Raw genomic sequence first — 22,250 nt, forward strand, 5'->3', positions numbered from 1 at the left:
ATGTATTTTATTTATTTAGGTTATTTATTTATTTCTTTAATTTTTACAGATGACGCAGAACCAACTGATACATCGTCTGGTCCTGTCCTGCAGCCACTTTTTCATATAAAAAATAATTACTTGTAATTTGTAATTATTTTTTGTTATGTGCACATAAGAACTATTCTTATGCAAGATTCAAAAGATGTATTGATAGTTTATGTAGTTAATTATTGAAATTTTAAGATTACGAAATTAAATTTTCTCTATATTAACATTTGTTACAATGTTCTACTTTTTTCTTCTTCACAAAACATTGCTGAAAAAAATATTAAAAAACGTCTGAAAATGAAAATAAAATGTAACAAATTTTTGTTCATTGAAAAGAGGAAGTTTTGTAGATTTAAGAAATATGTGGTTTGATAAAAACAAATTAAAAATATTTCTCCTATGATTTTTTGAAAAACAACCAAAGACCAGAAGGTAACAATGCTGTATTATGAGGCCAGACCCGAATGTGTTAAGTATTTATAATTTTTGTTCGCGATGGATTTCGCCATGAAAGGAAAAATGAAACGAATTTATTAGGGTGAATTAACAGATAGTGTAGCTTATATCAAGAAAAAAAATGATTTAATGAAACACCAACAATGACACAATTCGAAGTGAGCACTGAACAGAAATACCAACTTTTGTTCTCTTTAATGCTGGTGAAACTACAGTTAGCTTGTACACTACGCATTCAAGGTGTCCCAAAAGTCCCCATACATAGGGAATGTCACTTTCGAATTTAAATGTCACAATGTGCTCGATGTGGTGACCTTCAAGAGCCAGGCGCAAGTCAATGCATTTCTGCCATTAAATTTATTCAGGTGGATGCGCTGGGCATGAGACAGTGGTATTTTTGCGTCTCACTTGCAAAGAAATAATGTTATTCTCATGTATGGAGACTTTTGGAACACACCGTATATAGAATATACATGGTTGATATCAACTGTCAACAGATTTAGCTGTATTGTACGAGTTAACAAATAACTTCACAATTCGTGAAGTGAACAGACAATTCAATGGAATCACCGTGACCATATTTACAATCCATTACAGAGGTGAACCCTATAAAAATTAATGTGATGAACTCAATAAAAAGACACTTTCAAAGCATTTCTATGTTAGTTTATTAGCATCCATAAACCTGTACAAGACTTATGAAGAGAATACATTCCACATAATACATAATATAAGTTAACTACTTTACATATAGATGGAATATATATATATATATATATATATATATAGGCAGGAAAAAAGGAACAGAAAAATTTAAGCATCATTATCAGTGTTGTTATCGGTACTATTGCATTCATTCGCTTGAAATTTACTCTTCCGCACACATTCACCCCATTCATCACACAACAATCAACCACATACACTGTCTTGAAAAGTAGAAGGGCCGTCAATTCAATCCTAAAAGCCTCCAGTCATGATCTGTACACTGAATGGAACTGTTCCGAAAGAACTTTTGCCGATTCTTAGCAATGGCAAGGCGGTTTGTGTTACCCGATTTTGGTATCGACTACCTGAAAGGAAAAATAGACCATCAATACATGTTATTACATAATTGACGCATAATATATTACTTTTCTATTTATACACAAAGGATATACCAGTGTTCGGAATTGCAATTTGATATTTCTTCTGTTGTAACTACAGGGAGTCTCACGGATGACTTGTCTGCGGAGCGGCAGCCAGCATGCCAGGTGGTGAGAGCGCATGTGCCAGCATTTAGACCCACAGTTGTACACTGACTTGCCACTCGACACCAGTGCTTCAGTATCGAAAGAGCTGGTGTCCAGTTTGCTTCTGTTTGTGAAGTGTTAAGATGTTAACAAGTGCTTTAGATTGTTTGTTTTAGTTTACGTATTACCAGGGGTCGAAAAATTCCGGTTGCCATGGTGACTAAAAATTTCAGACTGGCGACTGTGATCTTTTGCTGTAATATGAATGAAATTTTGAGGATTCTAAGTTCAAATTGCAGTACAGCGTAAGTTAGCAATTTTTTTTTTTTAACGTTGTGAACATTCCATAGAGTCAGTAACAATTTCTTACCCTTTGTCCTCCAACACCCCGTTTCCTGCTTTCTCAAATAATTTAGCGATGTTTTGAATACCGTGATGCTTAGCATCTTATACTGTGTGTTTAAAAAGTCGCACAACCCAAACTTTGGAAATGTATATCACGAAAACTGTAAGAGATATTTACACCGGGTTTTCTGCATTATAAAGCCTCATCCATTGAGATCTTTTTCAATGCTTAAAATTATCAGTTCATTCCGTACAGAAAATTATATAAATTAATAACTGATGGAAAGCAGTATTCAATTTTTTCCAGAAATGAACTTCTGAGTAAGAAAAATATGTAACAAATTATCGAAGGGTCATAATTAGACATTTGATGACTGATGCCATGTCAGTGTGTCATTTGCGTATTGGTCATGTGCAACATTTGATGAATTTTTGCCTGGCGATTTTATGGGTACGTGAAAAGTGTCATTCTTGGGACATATCTCCGTATATGACAACACTAGCAGGTCGAAATATTGCCAACAGTCGCATGCAACATATGCCTAAGTATTGGCTATACATTTATGTGAAAAATCAAGATTTTGTGCAGAAATTGGACTCTCTGAGAGAATCCTAGGCTGCCCCTGGTTACATTGAATTCTCTTCGCTCACTTTCGCCTCTACTGTACCTATTTTTTTAATTGATTCAGCTTGGCGTATTCATTGGAGCAGTGCATGTGCATTGTTGAACAGTATTTTACTACTCATTCTTACACTCATGTGGAAGAGGTTTTCCAATAAAAATGCCCTGCTTCTGCTGTACCTCACAAAGCAACTGTTTTACAACCAGTCAAACACCAACAAATGATCCCACAAATTGTTTAAGAGTTGGTATTTATTGTTGAAAATCAGTTCTCAGATGTTTTCAGCAAATTAACAATGTTTTTTTTAAATAATGTAATTGCTTTTATTTAGATAGATGCTAACATAAATTTATGAACCCAGTGATAGCCTACAGGTTTAGTTTAGTACAGAAAACCCGGTGTAAATATCTCTTATGATTTTCATGATATACATTTTCAAAGTTTGAATTGCATGCCTTTTGAAACAAACTGTAGTATGCACAATTGCTAGTAGGTGGTTTCTTGGCGCCTGATTTTCAGAGCTGGCACCTAGCATTGAAGAAAATTTTTCGAGCACTGCGTATTAATGTTGCTTTTCCGCAATCAAATAATGCCACGCTATACGTAAAATTTAAAACAACGAATTTTTATGTATGACTCTTTGGTCATTACTAGGTGGGTGGATTTTTGCATATTTTTTTTAAAGAAAAATTCAATGGATTTATCGGTAAAGTTTTATAGTGCATATAAATGCATACTTTGGACGTTAGTGCATATTTTTGCTTAACGTGCATAAAATTTGCATATATTGGGAATTTGTGAGCAATTTTCATGTAATTGTTCGTTTCAAGTTTGTCTGCTTCATTTTCCCCATTCTTTGTGTCAGTATTAAAAAATAGCATACTTCGTCTGATCTTGGGCACTAGTCGGGTCAAGGACATTCCAAAACTCATCTCGCAGTGTTGCAGGTGATCTGCTTGCGAAGATAGAGAAAACCCGCCCTTTCATCAAAAAACGACCTTTCAAATATGAGAGTTCATTTGTACATTCCAACACCAACACTGGGGTTGCATTATTTGAGGTTTATCTGTTAATGTGGCATCTTGATAAATCTGTGTATGTGCTGCAGAAGTGACAATAAATGCAGAAGAAGTAACAGCACATTGCTCCAACAGTGGGCAGAAGGTAACGATGAGTTTACCACTGCTGGCAGAGTTATTTATTGTCGTACTACATTTCATGTATTTAGACTAGTTTTTGCAACTTATATAGAAATTTGCCAAAATGCAAATATACCACGCTCAAACAGAGCTTCCAATTTTGGTAACAGAAAACCTTAGTTGCCTGCATAATGCATAGGCCTCGACACTTATTTTTATAAACTTGTGTTAATTTTTGCGGACAATGCTGCAGTATAACCTAGTGAAGGATCATTCTGTTATTTTAGAACAAAATATGAGGAAAGTAGAAACTAAAGGAATGATGGTCAGATGATGCACTATGAGCATATTTTATTCTTAAATTAGACATAATAAAAATACTATAACTTTTTGCGATTATGTCTGTCGATGGATTGCAGCTAAATATTCAAACAACATATTTGTGAGGATTAACCCCTTCCCTGTGTTCAGCATAATATTACGCCCTTGGTCACTATAGCTTATTCTGTGTTGGGTGTAATATTACACCCACGAACATCTCTGACTGAAGTAACCTGTGTTCAACGGAAAAATATGTTTTTGTTGGTGAAACATATGTTTTGCTATTGAAGAAACAATGACCTTTTATTTAGTCACGATTTCAGTGCCGACAAAGAAGAAGAAGAAGAAGTTCAGAGGAAAGTAAACTGTTTTTGTGTTATGCTGACATAGTGCAAATGTGAGTCGTTTATTCAGTTGCTTTTTGTACATTTTTTTTGGTGTTGTGTTATTTGAATTGTTGGTGATTTATTTTTGGTTTTTGAGTTTGTGAGTTTCTAATACTATCTAATAGTATTGTCAAACAGGATTGCAAAATATTTTTTCCCTTATCCCTCATCCCTATTGAAGATAATGCAATGAAACTTGGCGGATGCATTATGTATAGACCATAGTATTTTTCAAGGTAGATTACAATCGGGTAACTACATCCAGGGCCAGTCCAGAGGGCCCCAAAGTTACCAAAAAAGATTTTTCGGAGGGAAATTTCCCGAATTCCCTTTCCTTATACTTGATGTACACATGTGCGTGGTACCATTTGAAAGCCTGTTTTATTCTGAAGAGAAAGACGTATAAACCATGATACTCTGATGAATTGTGCTGAAGCAGTAGCTACTTAAAAATATTACTACGCAAAGTCAGAAAAAAAATACACAGACAGAATAGATCAGGTACAGATGAGGTGGTTTGGATACATGAAGAGGATGGATGCAGAAAGGCTACTAGTAATAGCTTACAATGCACAAGGAGTGGGAATAAGGCCAAGAGGGAGACTGAGAGAGAGTGTTAGGAGAAGAGGGCAAGATTGGAACACCGTGGAAAGAGAGGAGTGATGGAAGACCAGGAAAAAAAGGAGAGGCTTGACTTCTATGCGAACCCAGCCAGAGGCAGGAAACGGCGAAGAATGAGGATGATTTCCGGTGAACAAAAAAAAAATATTAAGATTTCAGTACAAAAACTGGGCATATTTCAATTCGAGCTGTATATAAATTGACATTTCGGTGTTAAAATGGGGAATATTTTCTTTTTTTGCTCCCCTGTGCTTAGCACCATGCCATCAAGGCATATAGGGGGTGTGGGGGTAACACCCCACACTTTCTTGACCCGATCATAACCCTAATTTTCATTTTAAAACTATACATATTACACAAAATTAAAGTTTCACTTCTAATAGAACATTTATACAATTATGAGAGTATTGAGTTATTTCTGTACAAAGGAGTCCATTTTTGTTTCTCAAATATTTACATCAGAATCAATCAATTTTCTGTGATTTTTCAGAACACACAGGATAATTCAGACTTGTGTCCCGTCGGTAAGTAAACCCTAAATTTCGTGTTTGAGAGTTTATTTCACATTCTGTAGTTAATTTTGCATCATTTCGGACCAAACATGGTAGCAAATTGACCTCATACTTTTCAAAAACATGAAAAATTGATTAACACTACAAAGTGTTATTTCACATGTCGTGTTTTCTTCAAAAACTGAATATGCATGTCCTTACATATTATGTAACTGAAGCACTTATCACTATCTTCATCACTATATGAACCACTTATAATATGTCCGTTTATTCAAAATATCCAATATATCATAATCAACAATTATAATATTAATTACTTGTAAAAAACATTAAACACAAATTTAATTTTACTAGATCATATTCATTCAGCTAGTAATGTCATGTTTGTAAGCTGCAATACAAAATTCGACTAAGAAAGTCATTGTTGTTTCTTTCTAATAACACTAGGGAACAAATTTCAACTTTTTTCTGTATCCTGGATGAAATAACGTGTTCTTTACTAATTTTGGTGCGAGGAATTCAGAGAAGGTCTGAAAATTTGTGTATAACGTCACATTTCCAAGACATACAGGGTGTCCCAAAAGTCACGGAACAGAGACTTTGAACGTTCTTAACTTTTGTACAAAAAACGATAAGACATGAACCTTGTATTAGTTATTAACTTTATTTATATGGATATTCTATAACATTAAACATGAAAATAATTCTCTGCATGAATGTTCAGTGTGGAATAAAAGCTTTTACGGTGTAAAAAATATGCTGTATGAAGGAAATAAAAACATGGATAAAAGACAGATATGGAGTCGCTTGAAACAATTTTTGATGTGTGTCCATGGTCTCAATGGGTATTTATTGAATTGATAAAAGAACGATACATATTTATGCATTCTATGCATAAAAAGGAAAAAAAAGGGTAAAGTTGCCCGTGCATGTAGCACCATTCAATAAAGGCACATTTGGGGATGTGGGAGTAATGCTGTGCATTGCAGACGATTTATAGGATTGATTATGCCATATTTATAAAAATATGTTGTTTTCTTTTAAATTACGAAGTGTACTGGCAACATTGGTCGTGTCAGAGTCAAGTACCAGGTGTGCAGTCATCTGGCGATGTTATTCAATTGATTTCCAGATGAAATAAAAGATTTATGGTGCAAGAAAGCAACCTACCTATATTTTTCTATCTAACACTATCTTTTATATTTGGAAGAACCCTCCTGGTCACAGGAAATGTTCAATTCCACTGTGGTGGATAGTGATTTAGGAATTGGGAATCCCTCACTATGTGCTACCAACCAATGTGAAGGGCACATCAGCATATATGCATGCTTTTATTCTTTTAGAAATAGCCACGCATTACAGTGCGACAAAAATAACAATCTGTCCACGTGGTCCCTTGGTTCAATCCATATCATAGAGACATCAAAAGGCACTGAATGAATACGGTTCAACCATTCTCTTAGTCTTGCACCACTGCTATGACATTTGCCATGTGAGGCCTATTCGTAAGTGTCCCTCTTCCCCTACAAGAGAACTAAGCTCAGAATCTTCCGTGCCAGTCTTGCCTCAACCGTGTTTACATCGCAGACACTGAGAAAATCCACAGTATTGCCAACCGCACTACACACCACAACCCGCACATGTATGTCAAGCAGAATGTATATTTGCTTCGTTTTGTCTCCTGGACCATACAATTTTTAAAGTACTTCCTGTGCATAGATTATGTAATAAATGTGTCATTACTTAATATTAATCCCGAAATATCTTCGAAACATGAGGGCATGTGCACGAGCATGCAAAAGAAAAAACTATGACAGGCCCGTCTTGAATTTAATGGCGAGTTATTGTTTTTAGTTTAGAAAGAAATATATTAATGAAAAACTTGGTTGCTTCTTTCGCAATACATCCGTTACTATAAGACATACACACTTCAAGTTATACCACCAAAAAAGCATGATTTGTTATTGGTGATATTATATATAACAATGCAGTACATTGTCTCTGTTACTCTGTTTGGCTTCAATTTACGAATCACTTCACCAAACCAGGATTCACATCTTAGTCTGTCCATTTCTTGGTGATAACCAACCTTCCCTTTCTTTGCACGGAACAGTAAACAACATGAGTCTTCAACAAAGCCTTCATTGCCACCAGTGTGTGAAACAATAAGCCTCTCCCTTTCCCCGTCGGTTGCTTCAGTCCTGGCAGTAGTTTTGCACGGTGGTATCCTCCCACGCTTGATTCAATGTATGCCCCCTCCCCCACCCCCATCGACGCATGTCTCATCCAAATAATAAACATGTTTCTTCTCGTGGCGATATCTTTAATACCGCGGAGATTACTTTGTAGTCAAACAAACAAACAATAGTTTCCTCCTCCTAAACTCAAACCGCAAATCACCTCACGCCCTATTTTATTTTGGAATTTTTGCCGTAAGGAGGAATATGCATTTAAAACAACTTGCTTGGATTTGAAGAGCTTTTTCCTTCGGATGATGCCCATAATAACACTCAGGCAAAACCGAGCGCTGAACAGAAGACCTCTATTCAGCCATTCTCACTTTTGTATAGCATGATTAGCAATGAATCACGATAAACATAGGGTTAAAATAGTGGGATGGAAAAACACTGGTATCACGGATTCCACGCGCTCTGCAACGTATTCAGTCTCGCTCGACTACATTTTGAGCTTCAGCGATTCTTCAGTGCAATAGACATCCCAGTTGGCGAATCTGCGGATTCAAGTTCGTCCGCACAGTGATTGCAACTGATCAAGTCCATACCTGCTAATGGATGTATTATTTTGTCTGTATATTACAAATTAAATAACTGTTTTCTTGCAAGTGTGCAGTTGTGTCAGAATAGAAGCTGTCTCAGCGGAACTATATTCTGCACGCACGTTTGGATCTACATATGCGAGAACCTGCTGCAAAGTTAACCTGACGCGGCGCTTAAGAAGACTATGCCATATTTTATTAAATATTCAAAGATATGAAATTGAATATTAAAATCAGTTTACATATTGCATTCTTGTCAATACTATTTCTGATATAATTATTGGGTCTATATTTGTACATTAGAAAGTGGCTGGCCTCCGTGGCAGAGTGGATAGCACAGCATACTACGATGCCAGGTGTCCTGGTCTGTGCACGAGTGCTCTTTGTGAGTGTCCCTTCATCAATTTCATCATATCATCACTCATGCTCATAATGAAGATTGGCAAAAAGTGATGCTAAACAACAAAAATCAAATCAAATCAAATTTGAAATTGGTTGATTGATTTGGTTTATTTTACTTAGCTTTTCTGGCACTTTTGGCTAATCACGACGATGAAGACGAGTGATGATGCGATGAAGGAACAGTCGTAAAGAACACCCAGGCTGAAATTCAAACCTGGAGCTCCTGGTGTCCTGTGCTAACCACTCCAGCATGGAAGTGTGTGTAGTGGTAATATTACTCGCTTACCGTGGAGTACTAGTGTGTATCACAATTTACAATAGATGCACTGGTATTTTGCTCCACAGCCTCTTCTTCCTCCTCTTCTTCTTCTTCTGCTTCCTCCAACACTTCTTCCTCCTCCTCTTCCACTTCCTCATCTAACTCCTCCTCCTCTTCTTCACACTCCATATTCACCTCACCTTCATCTTCATACGGTTGGGATAGGTGGCTTGGCCCAGCGGCATTTGAGTCTTTCTCCTGGAAATGTAAAAATAACACTGATGAACAAATTCAAACTTTTTTTTGCTCCTTTGAACGAAAATAGGTGATTATTTATAATTCGACCCCGCTGAATCCAAATCTGAAAGTAGAAATGCTGTATCACCTATCGTTTTCCCTGGATTTTCATTTTTTGTTTGTTTGCTCATGAAATAAGATTTAAATATTGAAGTGAATAACTAGGAAATATAAAAAAAATAAAAAATATACATAGGACCGATTTTGACTGTTCAATGAAGAAATTTCATGCAAAAAAAAATGGAAAAAAACACATTTTTACTCGCATTTTCAAAATTTCTTTCTTGAACTCTGCCGTTTGTAACTGCCACCAGAAACCTCTTCCTTGAGGTTCCAACTATAGTCTGCTAATATGGTCTGTACCGATTTTCCTGCATATCGTTTCTCCGTGACAGAAATATCCTGGTGAAATCTCTCGCCGCATTCGTCACTAACCGCGCCCAAGTTAAGGGGGAAAAAGTCCAAATGCGAATGTAAAAAGTTGAATTTTCAAGGACATATTGCACCCCATGTGCTGATACCACTTCAACAAGTTCTTAACAAGTTCCTTGTAGTTGTCAGCTTTCACATTTCCAAGAAAATTACAGCATACTTGTCTGAAAGCTAACCATGCGCATTTCTCTTTTTCTGTTAGCAATTCCACAAAGTTGTCATCATGAATGATCTCACGGATTTGCAGCCCAATAAATATGCCTTCTTTTAACTTACTATCACTGAGTTTAGGAAATGTTTTTCTCAAGTACCCAAAACCCTCACAGTGTTTATCCAAAGCCTTAACAAAATTTTTCATCAGCCCTAACTTTATATCCAACGGTGGTAACAAAATCTGGTCTTTCTCAAGTAGAGGATGATTCCTAACACTCTTCTCTCTAGGACTTAAGTTTTTTCATATGGGCCAATCCACAATGTTGTAATGTTTATCTTCTGCCCAGCTGTCCCATTCGCAAAGAAAGCAACAAAATTTTGTAAACCCAGATTGCATGCCTAACAGTATACCAATCATTTTGAGGTCTCCGCATATCTGCCAACCATATTTTTCATAATTTATCACTTTTAATATTGTATCCATACTTTCATATGTTTCCTTCATGGTGGAAGAATAGGCGGCAAGGGGTACTGATGGGTATATATTCCCATTATGCAACAATACTACTTTTAAACTATTCTTAGATGAATCTAAATATAAGTCTCCACTCGTTTGGGTTGTGACTCCTTCCAAGTTCTTGCGGAAGGCCTTCTACATCATTGCAGTAAGTTAACTCATTACTAACAGAAAAAAATGTGTCCGTGATTGTTGGCGTTTCCGATATGACACCTTAATACCATCTTGTAATAAATTCCACCCTCTGAGACGAGAACCTAATAATTCCGCTTGAATTTTAGAAAGGTTGAGGTCTCTGACTAGATCGTTTAGTTCGGATTGGGAAATAAAGTGAGGTATATTTGGATCAGGAAAATTTGGATCGGTGTTTGAATATGAGGGTCCAGGTTCGTCATCTGGAGAAGCACTGCTTGGTTCTGTTTCATCCACTGTCCATTCTTTAGGAGGCTTAGGAATTGGTATAAAATCATGACTCGTAGGTTTCTTGGCTGAAACATCAGGATAAAATATAGAATGTTTTGATTTAGAACTATATCCCACTATGTTTGTTAAACAGAAGTAACAATCCGTAGTATGATCTTTCTGTTCTGTCCATATTACAGGGTTTCCGAAGGGCATTGATTTGTGAGTGCCATTAAGCCAACCACGTAAAGTTCTCGAACAATTACAACAAATTTTACCTGATGCCCAGCTTTTTCCCTCGTCTACTTTACTTCCAAAATACAACTCATATGCTTTTTTCACTATAGGAGTGATAGTATTTCTCTGTGACTTCGGAGTAAATTCCCCGCAAACATAACAAAACAAGTTCGGGTTATTCACACATTTGCGTGACATGGCGAACTCATTAATTGACTTATAATATATTTCTTTAAAGAAACAATTGTGAATGCTCTTATCGTTTTGTTAAAATACAACTTACACTTCACTTCACTATACAATATTACATTCACAATTTCACGAACATACACAAACATGAAATACAGCTACTTGCAAAGGCTACTCGCGAAGTTATCGGAAATGAAGTTAAGACTCGACTAACCCACAAAAGAACAAATTTTAACAGGGAAACAGGAAATTTCTCTACTGCCAGATGTTTCCTCCACTATATATTAAGTGCCAGTCATAAACACAAGGTCACTGAAAAGTTCTTATCCATTTGCTAGGAACCAAACGTTAAGCCGGAAGCGGAGCAGGGTGCGGAGACCTGAAACCATAAAACTATAAAATTTGGGTGTTCTGCAAAAAACGTAGGTGATACACGAAAACGGATGCGATATTCGTTATCAGCACATCTGAATACATAAAGATCACTTATTTTTATTTAAAGGAGTATTTCATTGTTTATCAGTGTAATTTACCTCACGTTTCAAGCACAATTCTTCTTACTTATACATGTAAACATGACTTTAAAGTGACTCAATCCTGTTGAAATGACCAAAAATTATATTCCAATGTAAATGGTTGAGCGTGTGAACGTATCTAAATTTGTTAAATAATTTGGTACTACATAGTGGCCTATTTTGACTTACGTCATTATGTCAGACAAAGTAAATTCTAAACTATGCCACAAGTTGGTTACAGCAGCAAAATGAAACAATTGGAGAAAAAAAAACACAAAAAAAGAAAAAGAAAGTAATGCAGAAATGTATTTTCAATGTTTACAAATCTGCGGTCACAATCTGACAATAGCAGCACAGCCTGACAAAGGGTAATGAAAGCAAGAGCTAAAATGAACATTATTTGATACCTTTACTTGAAGCAATGTCAGAAAATTCAGAAATACATTGGACTTTCATGATTGGGAAAAGAGAGACGCGGTAGTATATAAATACGGAGAAACTAGTACTCACTTTTATCCGCGAAGCTGTTTTTTCTTCTTTTTCGATTAATTTCAGTGGCCACTGCCACCATCCTCGTTGGAACTTGCTGCGCTGTTGCTTGGCGTGCGTCTTTTGTTCGTAGTTCTCTGGCTGCCGTTAGGTGCGCTGTGCGTCTTGGTACGTCGTCTGCTATTTCCGGGCGATAACTGCTGCAGTAGTGGAATCCAAGTATGGTGCGTTTGCCCGCTATCGATGTTTAGTTCGTGCGGGAAGTGCATTATGGCGTGCGTTTCCTTGATTTTGGTGTCTATGAGCGTGTGGGCAGTGTGTTTGACTCGAACCTTTTGAATTTTATGGCTATTGTATTTGATATGTCTAGCAAGACCAGTAGTGGGTTGGGCTTTTTTCGCATCTGCTAGGTGCTGTTGGATTCTTTCATTGACAGATCTGATGGACCTGCCGATGTAATGAGCCTTGCACTCACACTCAGCATCATATACACCTGGGTTGTCAAGGGGGGAGAGGAAGTACCGTTTGTGCTTGTTCAGTTTGTCAGTTATTTTGGAGTTGGGTTTGTGCGCTACTTTGATGCCAAATGGGAGAAGGGCTTTGGCTATGCGGTTGGAAGTGGTGGGATGGTAGGGGAAGGCAAACCATTTATATTGCTCGCTGGGGGTTGGTTGTGGCTGGGTTGCTTGTGGATGGGTTGATTGTGGTAGGTTAGGGTGTCTGACCTGTATTTCCGCCTTACTGCACCAAGTGGAGAGTTGTGATTCAGTGTAGCCATGCTTCAGGGCTATTTCTGTGATGGTGGCTATCTCCTCTCGTAGATCCTCTTCTTTGCCACAGTAGGAGAAGGCTCTTCGATAAAAGTTTAGCCACACATTGGCTTTTTGCTTAGGGGGATGGCTCTAGCACAATCAACCTACCACAATCAACCCATCCACAAGCAACCCAGCCACAACCAACCCCCAGCGAGCAATATAAATGGTTTGCCTTCCCCTACCATCCCACCACTTCCAACCGCATAGCCAAAGCCCTTCTCCCATTTGGCATCAAAGTAGCGCACAAACCCAACTCCAAAATAACTGACAAACTGAACAAGCACAAACGGTACTTCCTCTCCCCCCTTGACAACCCAGGTGTATATGATGCTGAGTGTGAGTGCAAGGCTCATTACATCGGCAGGTCCATCAGATCTGTCAATGAAAGAATCCAACAGCACCTAGCAGATGCGAAAAAAGCCCAACCCACTACTGGTCTTGCTAGACATATCAAATACAATAGCCATAAAATTCAAAAGGTTCGAGTCAAACACACTGCCCACACGCTCATAGACACCAAAATCAAGGAAACGCACGCCATAATGCACTTCCCGCACGAACTAAACATCGATAGCGGGCAAACGCACCATACTTGGATTCCACTACTGCAGCAGTTATCGCCCGGAAATAGCAGACGACGCACCAAGATGCACAGCGCACCTAACGGCAGCCAGAGAACTACGAACAAAAGACGCACGCCAAGCAACAGCGCAGCAAGTTCCAACGAGGATGGTGGCAGTGGCCACTGAAATTAATCGAAAAAGAAGAAAAAACAGCTTCGCGGATAAAAGTGAGTACTAGTTTCTCCGTATTTACATTGGACTGTTCATAATTCGAAAATATCACAATTCAACAATATTGGCACAGCTTTCTGAAGAAGGATCAAAGTATAACTCCATTAAGCCTTGTTTCCATGATTATGAAAAACTAAATATGCTGACCAAGGCAGTAATTTATTTTATTAAAAAACATAAACTAACGTAACGTTTCAACCTTCTAGCAAGGTCTTCTTCAGACTCTGTATCAAGTACAAAAGTAACCAGATACAACAAGAAGGGTAATATATATACACAAACATTACTCCCTCCAGACTATTTAGAAAGTTGTTTGGAACTTTCTAGCAGATGACTTTCACTTTCCAACTTTACTTTCACCTAAAAGGCTAAACACAATTACTTCCATATAGAATGTGGTTGGACTTTTTAATCTCACGCTCTTTTCCCTTCATTTTTCTTCCTTCTCCTCTCCTCTTTTTCTCTTGTCCTTTCCACTCTTTCCAACATCTTGGAATGATGTTGGAAAGAGTGGAAAGGACAAGAGAAAAAGAGGAGAGGAGAAGGAAGAAAAATGAAGGGAAAAGAGCGTGAGATTAAAAAGTCCAACCACATTCTATATGGAAGTAATTGTGTTTAGCCTTTTAGGTGAAAGTAAAGTTGGAAAGTGAAAGTCATCTGCTAGAAAGTTCCAAACAACTTTCTAAATAGTCTGGAGGGAGTAATGTTTGTGTATATATATTACCCTTCTTGTTGTATCTGGTTACTTTTGTACTTGATACAGAGTCTGAAGAAGACCTTGCTAGAAGGTTGAAACGTTACGTTAGTTTATGTTTTTTAATAAAATAAATTACTGCCTTGGTCAGCATATTTAGTTTTTCATAAGGATCAAAGCTTTAGATTAAATAAGCAATGTTGGAAAGGTCTATTAGGAAATATCCGATCAAAAATTCTCAAAGCTTTCAACTTGCTCCTGATCATTTTGCAACCAGCCCCCCTTAGGAAGAAGATGGGCATCTTAGTACTCTGTTGAAATGACTCAAGAAATATTTTTCCATCAATAGAACTACATGTGCTCTGAAAGAAAAAGAACATCGAAGCCGGGATATCTGTACAATTTTTTCTGGGCTCCAGAAAGGAAGCGGTGCAAAGGGACTGTTATAGGAACAGTTAGGGAAGAATCTGCTGTATTGCCTGATGAAGATATACCTCGATTTCAGGTGCTGGACAAAGAGGAAGGGATATCATCCCCTATGCAAGAACAGGATGAGAGTGACTTTGATACCGACAGTGAATTATTTGAAGATCATCTGTGAGCCAGGGAAATAGCAACAATGTGAAGCAAGAGGCTGTAAGGATGGAGTCTTCTCCTCATGTACCAGGTGTGAAATCTTGCTCTGCTAATCATTGCGTTCAAGATAGTGGCTGGACAGTGGCTTGGCGTGACTTTTTAAAAAGTGTTACCGGCTATTAGTACAACAATTATGCCTGCTAGACGTTATCACGCCCTCCCCCTCCAACCGGTAAACAAAACATGTCTTCGAGCTAGATATTTGTTCATTTCATCCTTGTTTTGCAATCAGCACAGTGATTTAGCCACAAACACTCCTAGAAAGAACTATCACTCATGAGACAGTTACTGCGAAAATTCAATGAATAATGGTAGACCCTTGTCAATTCTTCATCTGTGTGTTTCTTTGCAATGAGGTGCGAAGGGGAAGAAGAACAACCACACTTTTCTCGAGTCAGTTTGACATTTGTGTGGCGAGCACTGAGCAGACGACAGACCTCCCTCCGCTCCATTGTGGACGGGAAGCCCATCTGTACGTACTACTGTTGCCAACTTAGTATTTTGGAGCAAGGTTTGTCCAAATCACGAATCGCACCAAGGAACTATATTTACGTCTATTACCTAACTAGTCTCAGTTGTATTTCAATCCAGCCTTGGCTTTGCAGTCTACCTCTAGTTGCTTAACAGAAATGGTATTCCTATTTTAGGTGGGATTTAGCTCCTTTCTGCCAATCCAATGTCACAACACTGGCTGATCCAGTAGATCTGAATGGCAACAGGGCCCCTTAACAGACATATGAATAACCCCAAAGTCCTTCCCCGCTCTTTCCTTGCATTGGCGCCCTCTTCTCGGTTGTTGCCTCTTCAGGGTAGCGGAACGGCCTCCCTCTTCGCTTCTGTCGGCTGCAGAAAAAATGTTCTAGGCAATATCAACTCGACGGCAATGGTGTTCATTAACGTATTTAACAATGTTGTAATTTTATTGAAACAACTTTTTAATTCTTTACATTTTGCTATGCACTCTGTGGCTGGACATTTCAAAGAAACAGGTGCTTATTGACAATTCAAAATGTGAGGTAAACAAAGTGCAGAAGAACAATTCTTTAATACGTGATAGCATTGCAACAAATCCTGAAAATTTTGATGTCGACAGTTCACCAGTATGGCTTCTCGTAAAGGAGGGAATAAAAACTAAGTAAGAAGTTACATAATGAAAGCTACAAAGATGACTGGACACAAAAATTGTCATTGTTTCTTGTAGCATGAAGGAGTCAGCAAGCATGGATCGTGTGAGGTAGCAACATGCCTCTACCAATATCTAATGAAAGTGAACCAAGAAAAGAAGAAAATAGTTTACGTATATGCTGACAGTTGTGTTGACCAAAACAAAGAATATGATGATGGTGTTATGCTTAGTTGGAAAGATATTCGAGAACTACGATTTCAGAGAAGCAAGCCAAACACTTGCAATAGTTTTTATTTCCTTCTGTGGAGGGTAACCTGCCTTGGCTCGGCCTGTTACGTTCTTACGTTACTTCCCCAGGCAAATAGTTTGCATTGGGCCTGCCCAATGGCACAGTGGCAGCGTCGTCGCCTTGTAATCAAGGGGTCCCGGGTTCGATACCTGGTGGAGGCACATAGTGGTTCGGATCCAACTTGAAACTGTAGGTCCAGTCCCAATTAGCCTTACTGTGCATACAGTGGACTTAAAACACCAAATCAATCAATCAAATAGTTTGCATTACACAATCAAAACTGTTCGATCGAACTAAAAGACATTGAATAGCTACCATACAGAACAACGTTATACTTTTACCATGGATATAGGGAAAAAATCAGTTCTTTTTCTCAATGATACCCAGGCCTTCAGTTAGAATAATATAAAGGACTGTTTATTTCGTGGATTAAATATATATACAAAATACGAAGAAGTGGTTCGTTTCAGTGGATTGAAAACAAGTTTCTTTAAAAATAATAATATTATCTTCCAGGAACTGAACATTGGCCTGCCATCAAACTATTCAAAATAAATTACGTGGACTGCCTATGCATGACCGGCCGTTAGCCAGAAAGCTAGCTACAGCCACTCTATACAGACGTCGAGAGAACCTTCAAGGTCTCCCCTCTAATAAACGTTGGAATGCCGATCCCCGCTATTCCGCCTGCTCCTTTATATAGGATCTCCGAAGAATGACCGGCAAACTGGAAATTTCCACCCCTTAATGATTTGGAGGGGAAATATTTTAAAATTAAGAGACTTCCGCAAACTTGCTTGCAGTCACGTAGGCCAAGCCTCTAGTACGTTAATTTTAAAACTGCATAAAGAAAGGAGTTACACTGGTATTAAAAGACAAAATATTAAACATGCATAAAAACTAATAAAAAAAGGGTTCATGTACTGATTCTATCATTACACACTATCTACATGAAAATAAGTTTACTGCAAGAGGATCCCACAGAAAGCATAGTTAAGAGATATAATACTAAGGAAATAGCTGCAAGAATGTCACCTCCATTGAACAAAGAACCTGTGAAGATAGCGCACGAAAAGTTTGTGGAGTTATTGTGAATGTTTGCTGGTTCTTTTCCCGTGGTTCGAGACAATGATTGCAAAAAACATATGCAAATTTCAACCACTGAATTGATCTGTCATCGAACAACGTGTTTCTGGTCACTCTATTCCACAAGGTTCTTTCTTGATGCTAACGTAATATACCCAAATTCTCTCTCAAGATTCTGGTATTGTTATGTAGTATTTTTACACTTTTTGTTTTACAATAACATCATAAATATTATAAGTATGATTTTGTTCACATTTTGATTAAAAAAGATTTGCCAAATTGTGCAGCTGCAGCTGATACTAATTTGCATGGTGTATGTCAAAGATATTTCTGAGTAATTAATAATTACAATTTCACATACCGACGTGTCTCAACACCGTGCAACATTCAACCACACTATTTTATTGCAGAAACTTAAGTCAGCTGGGGGGCAAATAGTATTCTCACAACTATCTACCAAAGTGTGTGTGAAAACTTTTTTGCTTCTCCTGAAAAGTTTAAAAACTCAGATATGTTGTTATGTCATCCAACCGACGTTATGGGCTAATGAAGTACATTACTTAAATAATTATACATACATAATTCAGTCATGAAGATTCTAGCTCAATTATCATCATCAAGGGGGGATGCCCTACATTTTCTGTAGCTTAGAGGAAAATTTACTATTGCTATCTCCATTTGGTGCAAGGTACATAAATCTTAACCTTAAACCTCAGCTAGCATATCATAAGGTAGGGTTCTTTGTAGACAACGAAACCAGACAGGATGCCTTCCAATGGAGACGTTTAAACGAATATATTATTTAAACAAGATACATGGAATCAGAATATTTACATGATAAGTTACGTTCTTCTATAATTCTCATCTACAGTCAATTTTTATCTTTATATATCTTTTATTATTTTTCCCAATTTGTATATTCTTCTATATGGACTTCCTTCTTAATGGACAGTCTGGATATGGACTTGCTTCTGTATTTCCTTCTATTTCAGCTTTTTGACGATTTATGAATTCCTATATCCTTTTTCCAGCTTTTTCCCTTAAACTTTGGGAATTATACTAATCTCCTCCCTTGTGGCTGCGATTGGAACGTGCCAACCCTAAATATGTAGGTGCTACGGCTGAAACGCGCAACCAAAAGTACTGTGGGGCATCCACTGGAAAGCACAGTCACTGATGTAAATCAATCAGACAGATGCAATATCTGTTCAAAGACACAAACTTGTATCAGTGCTTTGACTTCTTTAATTTTCGTATTAACTTACATATGATCACTGATTTGATTTATCGAATATATATATTATTTCTTTTATATTTATTCTTTATCTTCTTATAGTAGTTTTTATTGTTTTTCATCTTTCCAATTTGCTTTGTTCTTATTTATAAAGTTATTCACATATATTATGCCAATTCTTAATCTTGCATGCCTGGTGCTGCCATCTCTATTCCTCTTTAGCAAACTAGTGACATTATATATATTTTTAAAAAAAAACTTTCAAAAACCAATTATTTCAAAAACTTTCATCTTTTTATTGTAAAATTATTTCTTGTGTAGTTTAAGTTTCGGAAGAACACAAAGGAGAAATAATTCCAATGCAAGCAGTACATACGTACATACATACAAGAAAAAATTGTTATTGTACTTGTTGGAATATAGACTATAAATATAACATATGTATCTAAAAATTAGCAATGCATATATATTCAAATCTGCTCCCTCCCCAAATACATCAGTTTAGCCATGTCGTAGCTATCAAGAATCAACGTACAATGCACCCATTTCATAACAAACACCAATGGAAGATTTCTCCTGTCTTTACCTGAGCACCTTCTTCCTTCTCCTCTTTCTTGCCTTCCTTCTCGGCATCTATAAGCTCCTTCAGTCTCCGCTGGGCCCATCTGTAATGCTGCACCAACTCGTGGTACACCTCCAGACGGTAAATACAGGACATGCATACTGTCTTTGGTAGGGGATCATCAGCAGCTACCTGGAAAGAAAATGCTTTAAATCAAACAGCTACATGGAAGCATGTTTTGATAAATGTATCTTCACTAAGGAGACCAGATCTTTAAAACAACAAAACGAGACATTTTTCAGATTTTCATGAAGAAAAAATGGAATGGCAAAGTGTACACATTTTAACATAAGAACTGTTTTGTTATTAATACTTATGCTTGAAAACTAATTAAATAAATAAATACTGTGTAATAACTTTCATAATATTGTGATATGCACTGTATAGTGCTTTAGAATTAAAAGTCATTCATTGATATTTTGCTAATGAATGGATCTTCTTCAATACATCCATCCTTTCAAATAGCATTTGGAAAAGTTTACACATGTGAGATTAAAGATCACAACAGGGCCTCCCCGATGGTATAGTGGAAAAGTCATCGCCTTGTAATTAAGGGGTTCCAGATTCGATACCCAGCGGAGGCACATGGCACAGTGGTTCCAGGCACGTATCCAGAAATTCCTTTCGGGGGGGGGGGGGGGCTAAACAATTTTTTTAAAGAGGTATAGATATAACCTCGCAAGGTTTAAGGTCGATGGTGGAGATGCAGTTCCAAAACGGGGGGTAGGGGGGGGGGGGGCAACAAAAGTTTACTTTCTCTTGGTAGACAAAGGTTAGCATTAAAAAGCCATACTGCGGGGCCAAAAATGGGGAGCAACTGTCTCCTAAATCTGCCACTGTTTAAGCTACTGTTTTTCTTATTTTTTCAGAACATGATATCGGGACATTTTTTATCACTCGACTCCTCTGTTGCAATGTACGAACGTTGTGTTTGTGCCGAAACGATCTCAGTATGTGCATGTGTGTCCGTTTCACGAAGCTGTTATGCAATGGACAACCCATTCAAATGTGTTCTCCCAGGTTTGGATATGATCCTTTATGGTGTTGTCGCCTGCATTCGAAACGTAACCTTAACACAATCCTAATTTTTAATCCATGTGACTTGGATCTTCAAGATTTAGGAAGAATTCAGACTGAAGGCACACACACGTCGTTTGCAATGACCAAATCAACATAAACTTTTCACACCGTAGCGGCTTGTAGCTTCGGTGTAAAACTTCCCTCGGTAGTTCAATCTCATTGTCACCTTGAAACGGCAGCTCGTGTTGACTACGTAAGAAAAATATATCTTCAACCGGTGGGAATGTCCCTTAGTTTTGTTCTATCTCCTTTTTCTGTGCTTGTTAATTAAACAGGCGGGGGGGGGGGGGGGGGTGTAAGGGGTGCTCCTTCCATGTAGTGCACCCAACATTCAACCTCACTTCCACGTAGTACACCCTGGACTGAAGACTAACGAGACTCTGGCGACTGGCGCCATGGCCAGTATAATTTTGTTTGTGTTGTCCTGTGTTTTGTCCTTATTCGTGCTGAGTGCTCCTTTACAGCCTCAGCTTTTAACGAAAGTCAGAATATTTTATGATTTTAGTTATGCAACGTTAGAGTTGTTATGTGTAAAGATAAGGGGGTAGACCCCGTATAATGTGACAGGTGCAAAATAGCCTTAGTGCTGATGCACCCAAAATTTTTATTTCAAATTATGTTGTTAAAAAAAATTAAACAGGCAACATCTTACGGTTGGGCATACACAAGAGATGTGCTATGCAGAAATTTTAGCTGAAAATGCAAGCTCTATCAGACATACTGTTACATTGCTCTACAGCGACAGCAAAAGATCAAGCGAAGCCAAGGGTGACTCGGTAGCTCACTTGGTAGAACAAAGAATGGCACGGTATATGCCAGAGACCCTGGTTTTGGGGTCATGGTCGAGCTTGCTTTTTCCGCTAAAATTTCCACATATGCAATTTCTTCTTGCTTTCTCTTGTCGACATTCATAAAATTTTCGGCCTTCATGGCTGCCCCTTTGTGGTAGTTAGTGTTTGAGTGGGTTTCCAAAACAGTTGACTTAAAAGTGCTTTTTAACCCACGAAACTCTCGGACTGCATACACGAAACTGGATCCGGTCACTAATAAATCGTCACTCAAAACTTAGATTTTCAGTCGATCTGTGCAGCTTATTCCTTTTTTTTAAAAAAAAAAAAAAAAAAAATGATGCTCCAATGCCCATTACTGCTGAAATATTCACTTTACAGACCTTCGATCTCTTCGACTCATGACCCGAAACTAGCACTACACTGAGGCTCCACTGTCGGCAATGTCTTCAGCTTTGGGCCCGAATTTGTACTAGTAGTAGACTTCAGCACTTTCCAGGAAAATGTGTCACTAGTCCTCCCCCCACCCCCCGAATCTCTACATCTTATAAACTGTCAATGGGCACTGACTGATCACTAATCGACTGTCACACTTACTCCTGAAGTCTTATTGAATGATTCTGTTGTACAGACCAACCGTGAAATTGAATCCACGTATTTATATCCATATTATATTCTGGAATGTTCCGCACATAAAATGTTTTGTTAATACTGCCAGTAGTTCGACTCCACCTCCTAATCAAGAACGTTCCCTCT

The 22,250-nt window shown here is 37.8% G+C and overlaps 1 protein-coding gene across 1 annotated transcript in view; it reads right to left on the bottom strand.

Annotated features, from left to right (window-relative positions):
* Positions 1-1,136: 1,136 nt before the first annotated feature.
* LOC145997095 (uncharacterized) overlaps positions 1,137-22,250 on the bottom strand; it is a 28,769-nt gene continuing 7,655 nt past the window's right edge. Inside the window, exons 2-4 of the mRNA XM_083133716.1 lie at positions 19,591-19,758; positions 9,127-9,357; positions 1,137-1,556 (exon numbers count right to left, since the gene is read on the bottom strand). Of these exons, the coding sequence (XP_082989842.1) occupies positions 9,136-9,357; positions 19,591-19,758 (390 nt within the window). The 3' untranslated portion in view covers positions 1,137-1,556; positions 9,127-9,135. The remainder of the gene's footprint in view (positions 1,557-9,126; positions 9,358-19,590; positions 19,759-22,250) is intronic.

This window comes from Lepisma saccharinum, chromosome 13 (genome assembly GCF_977018435.1).
Source record: "Lepisma saccharinum chromosome 13, izLepSacc3.1, whole genome shotgun sequence".
Lineage (NCBI taxonomy): Eukaryota > Metazoa > Arthropoda > Insecta > Zygentoma > Lepismatidae > Lepisma > Lepisma saccharinum.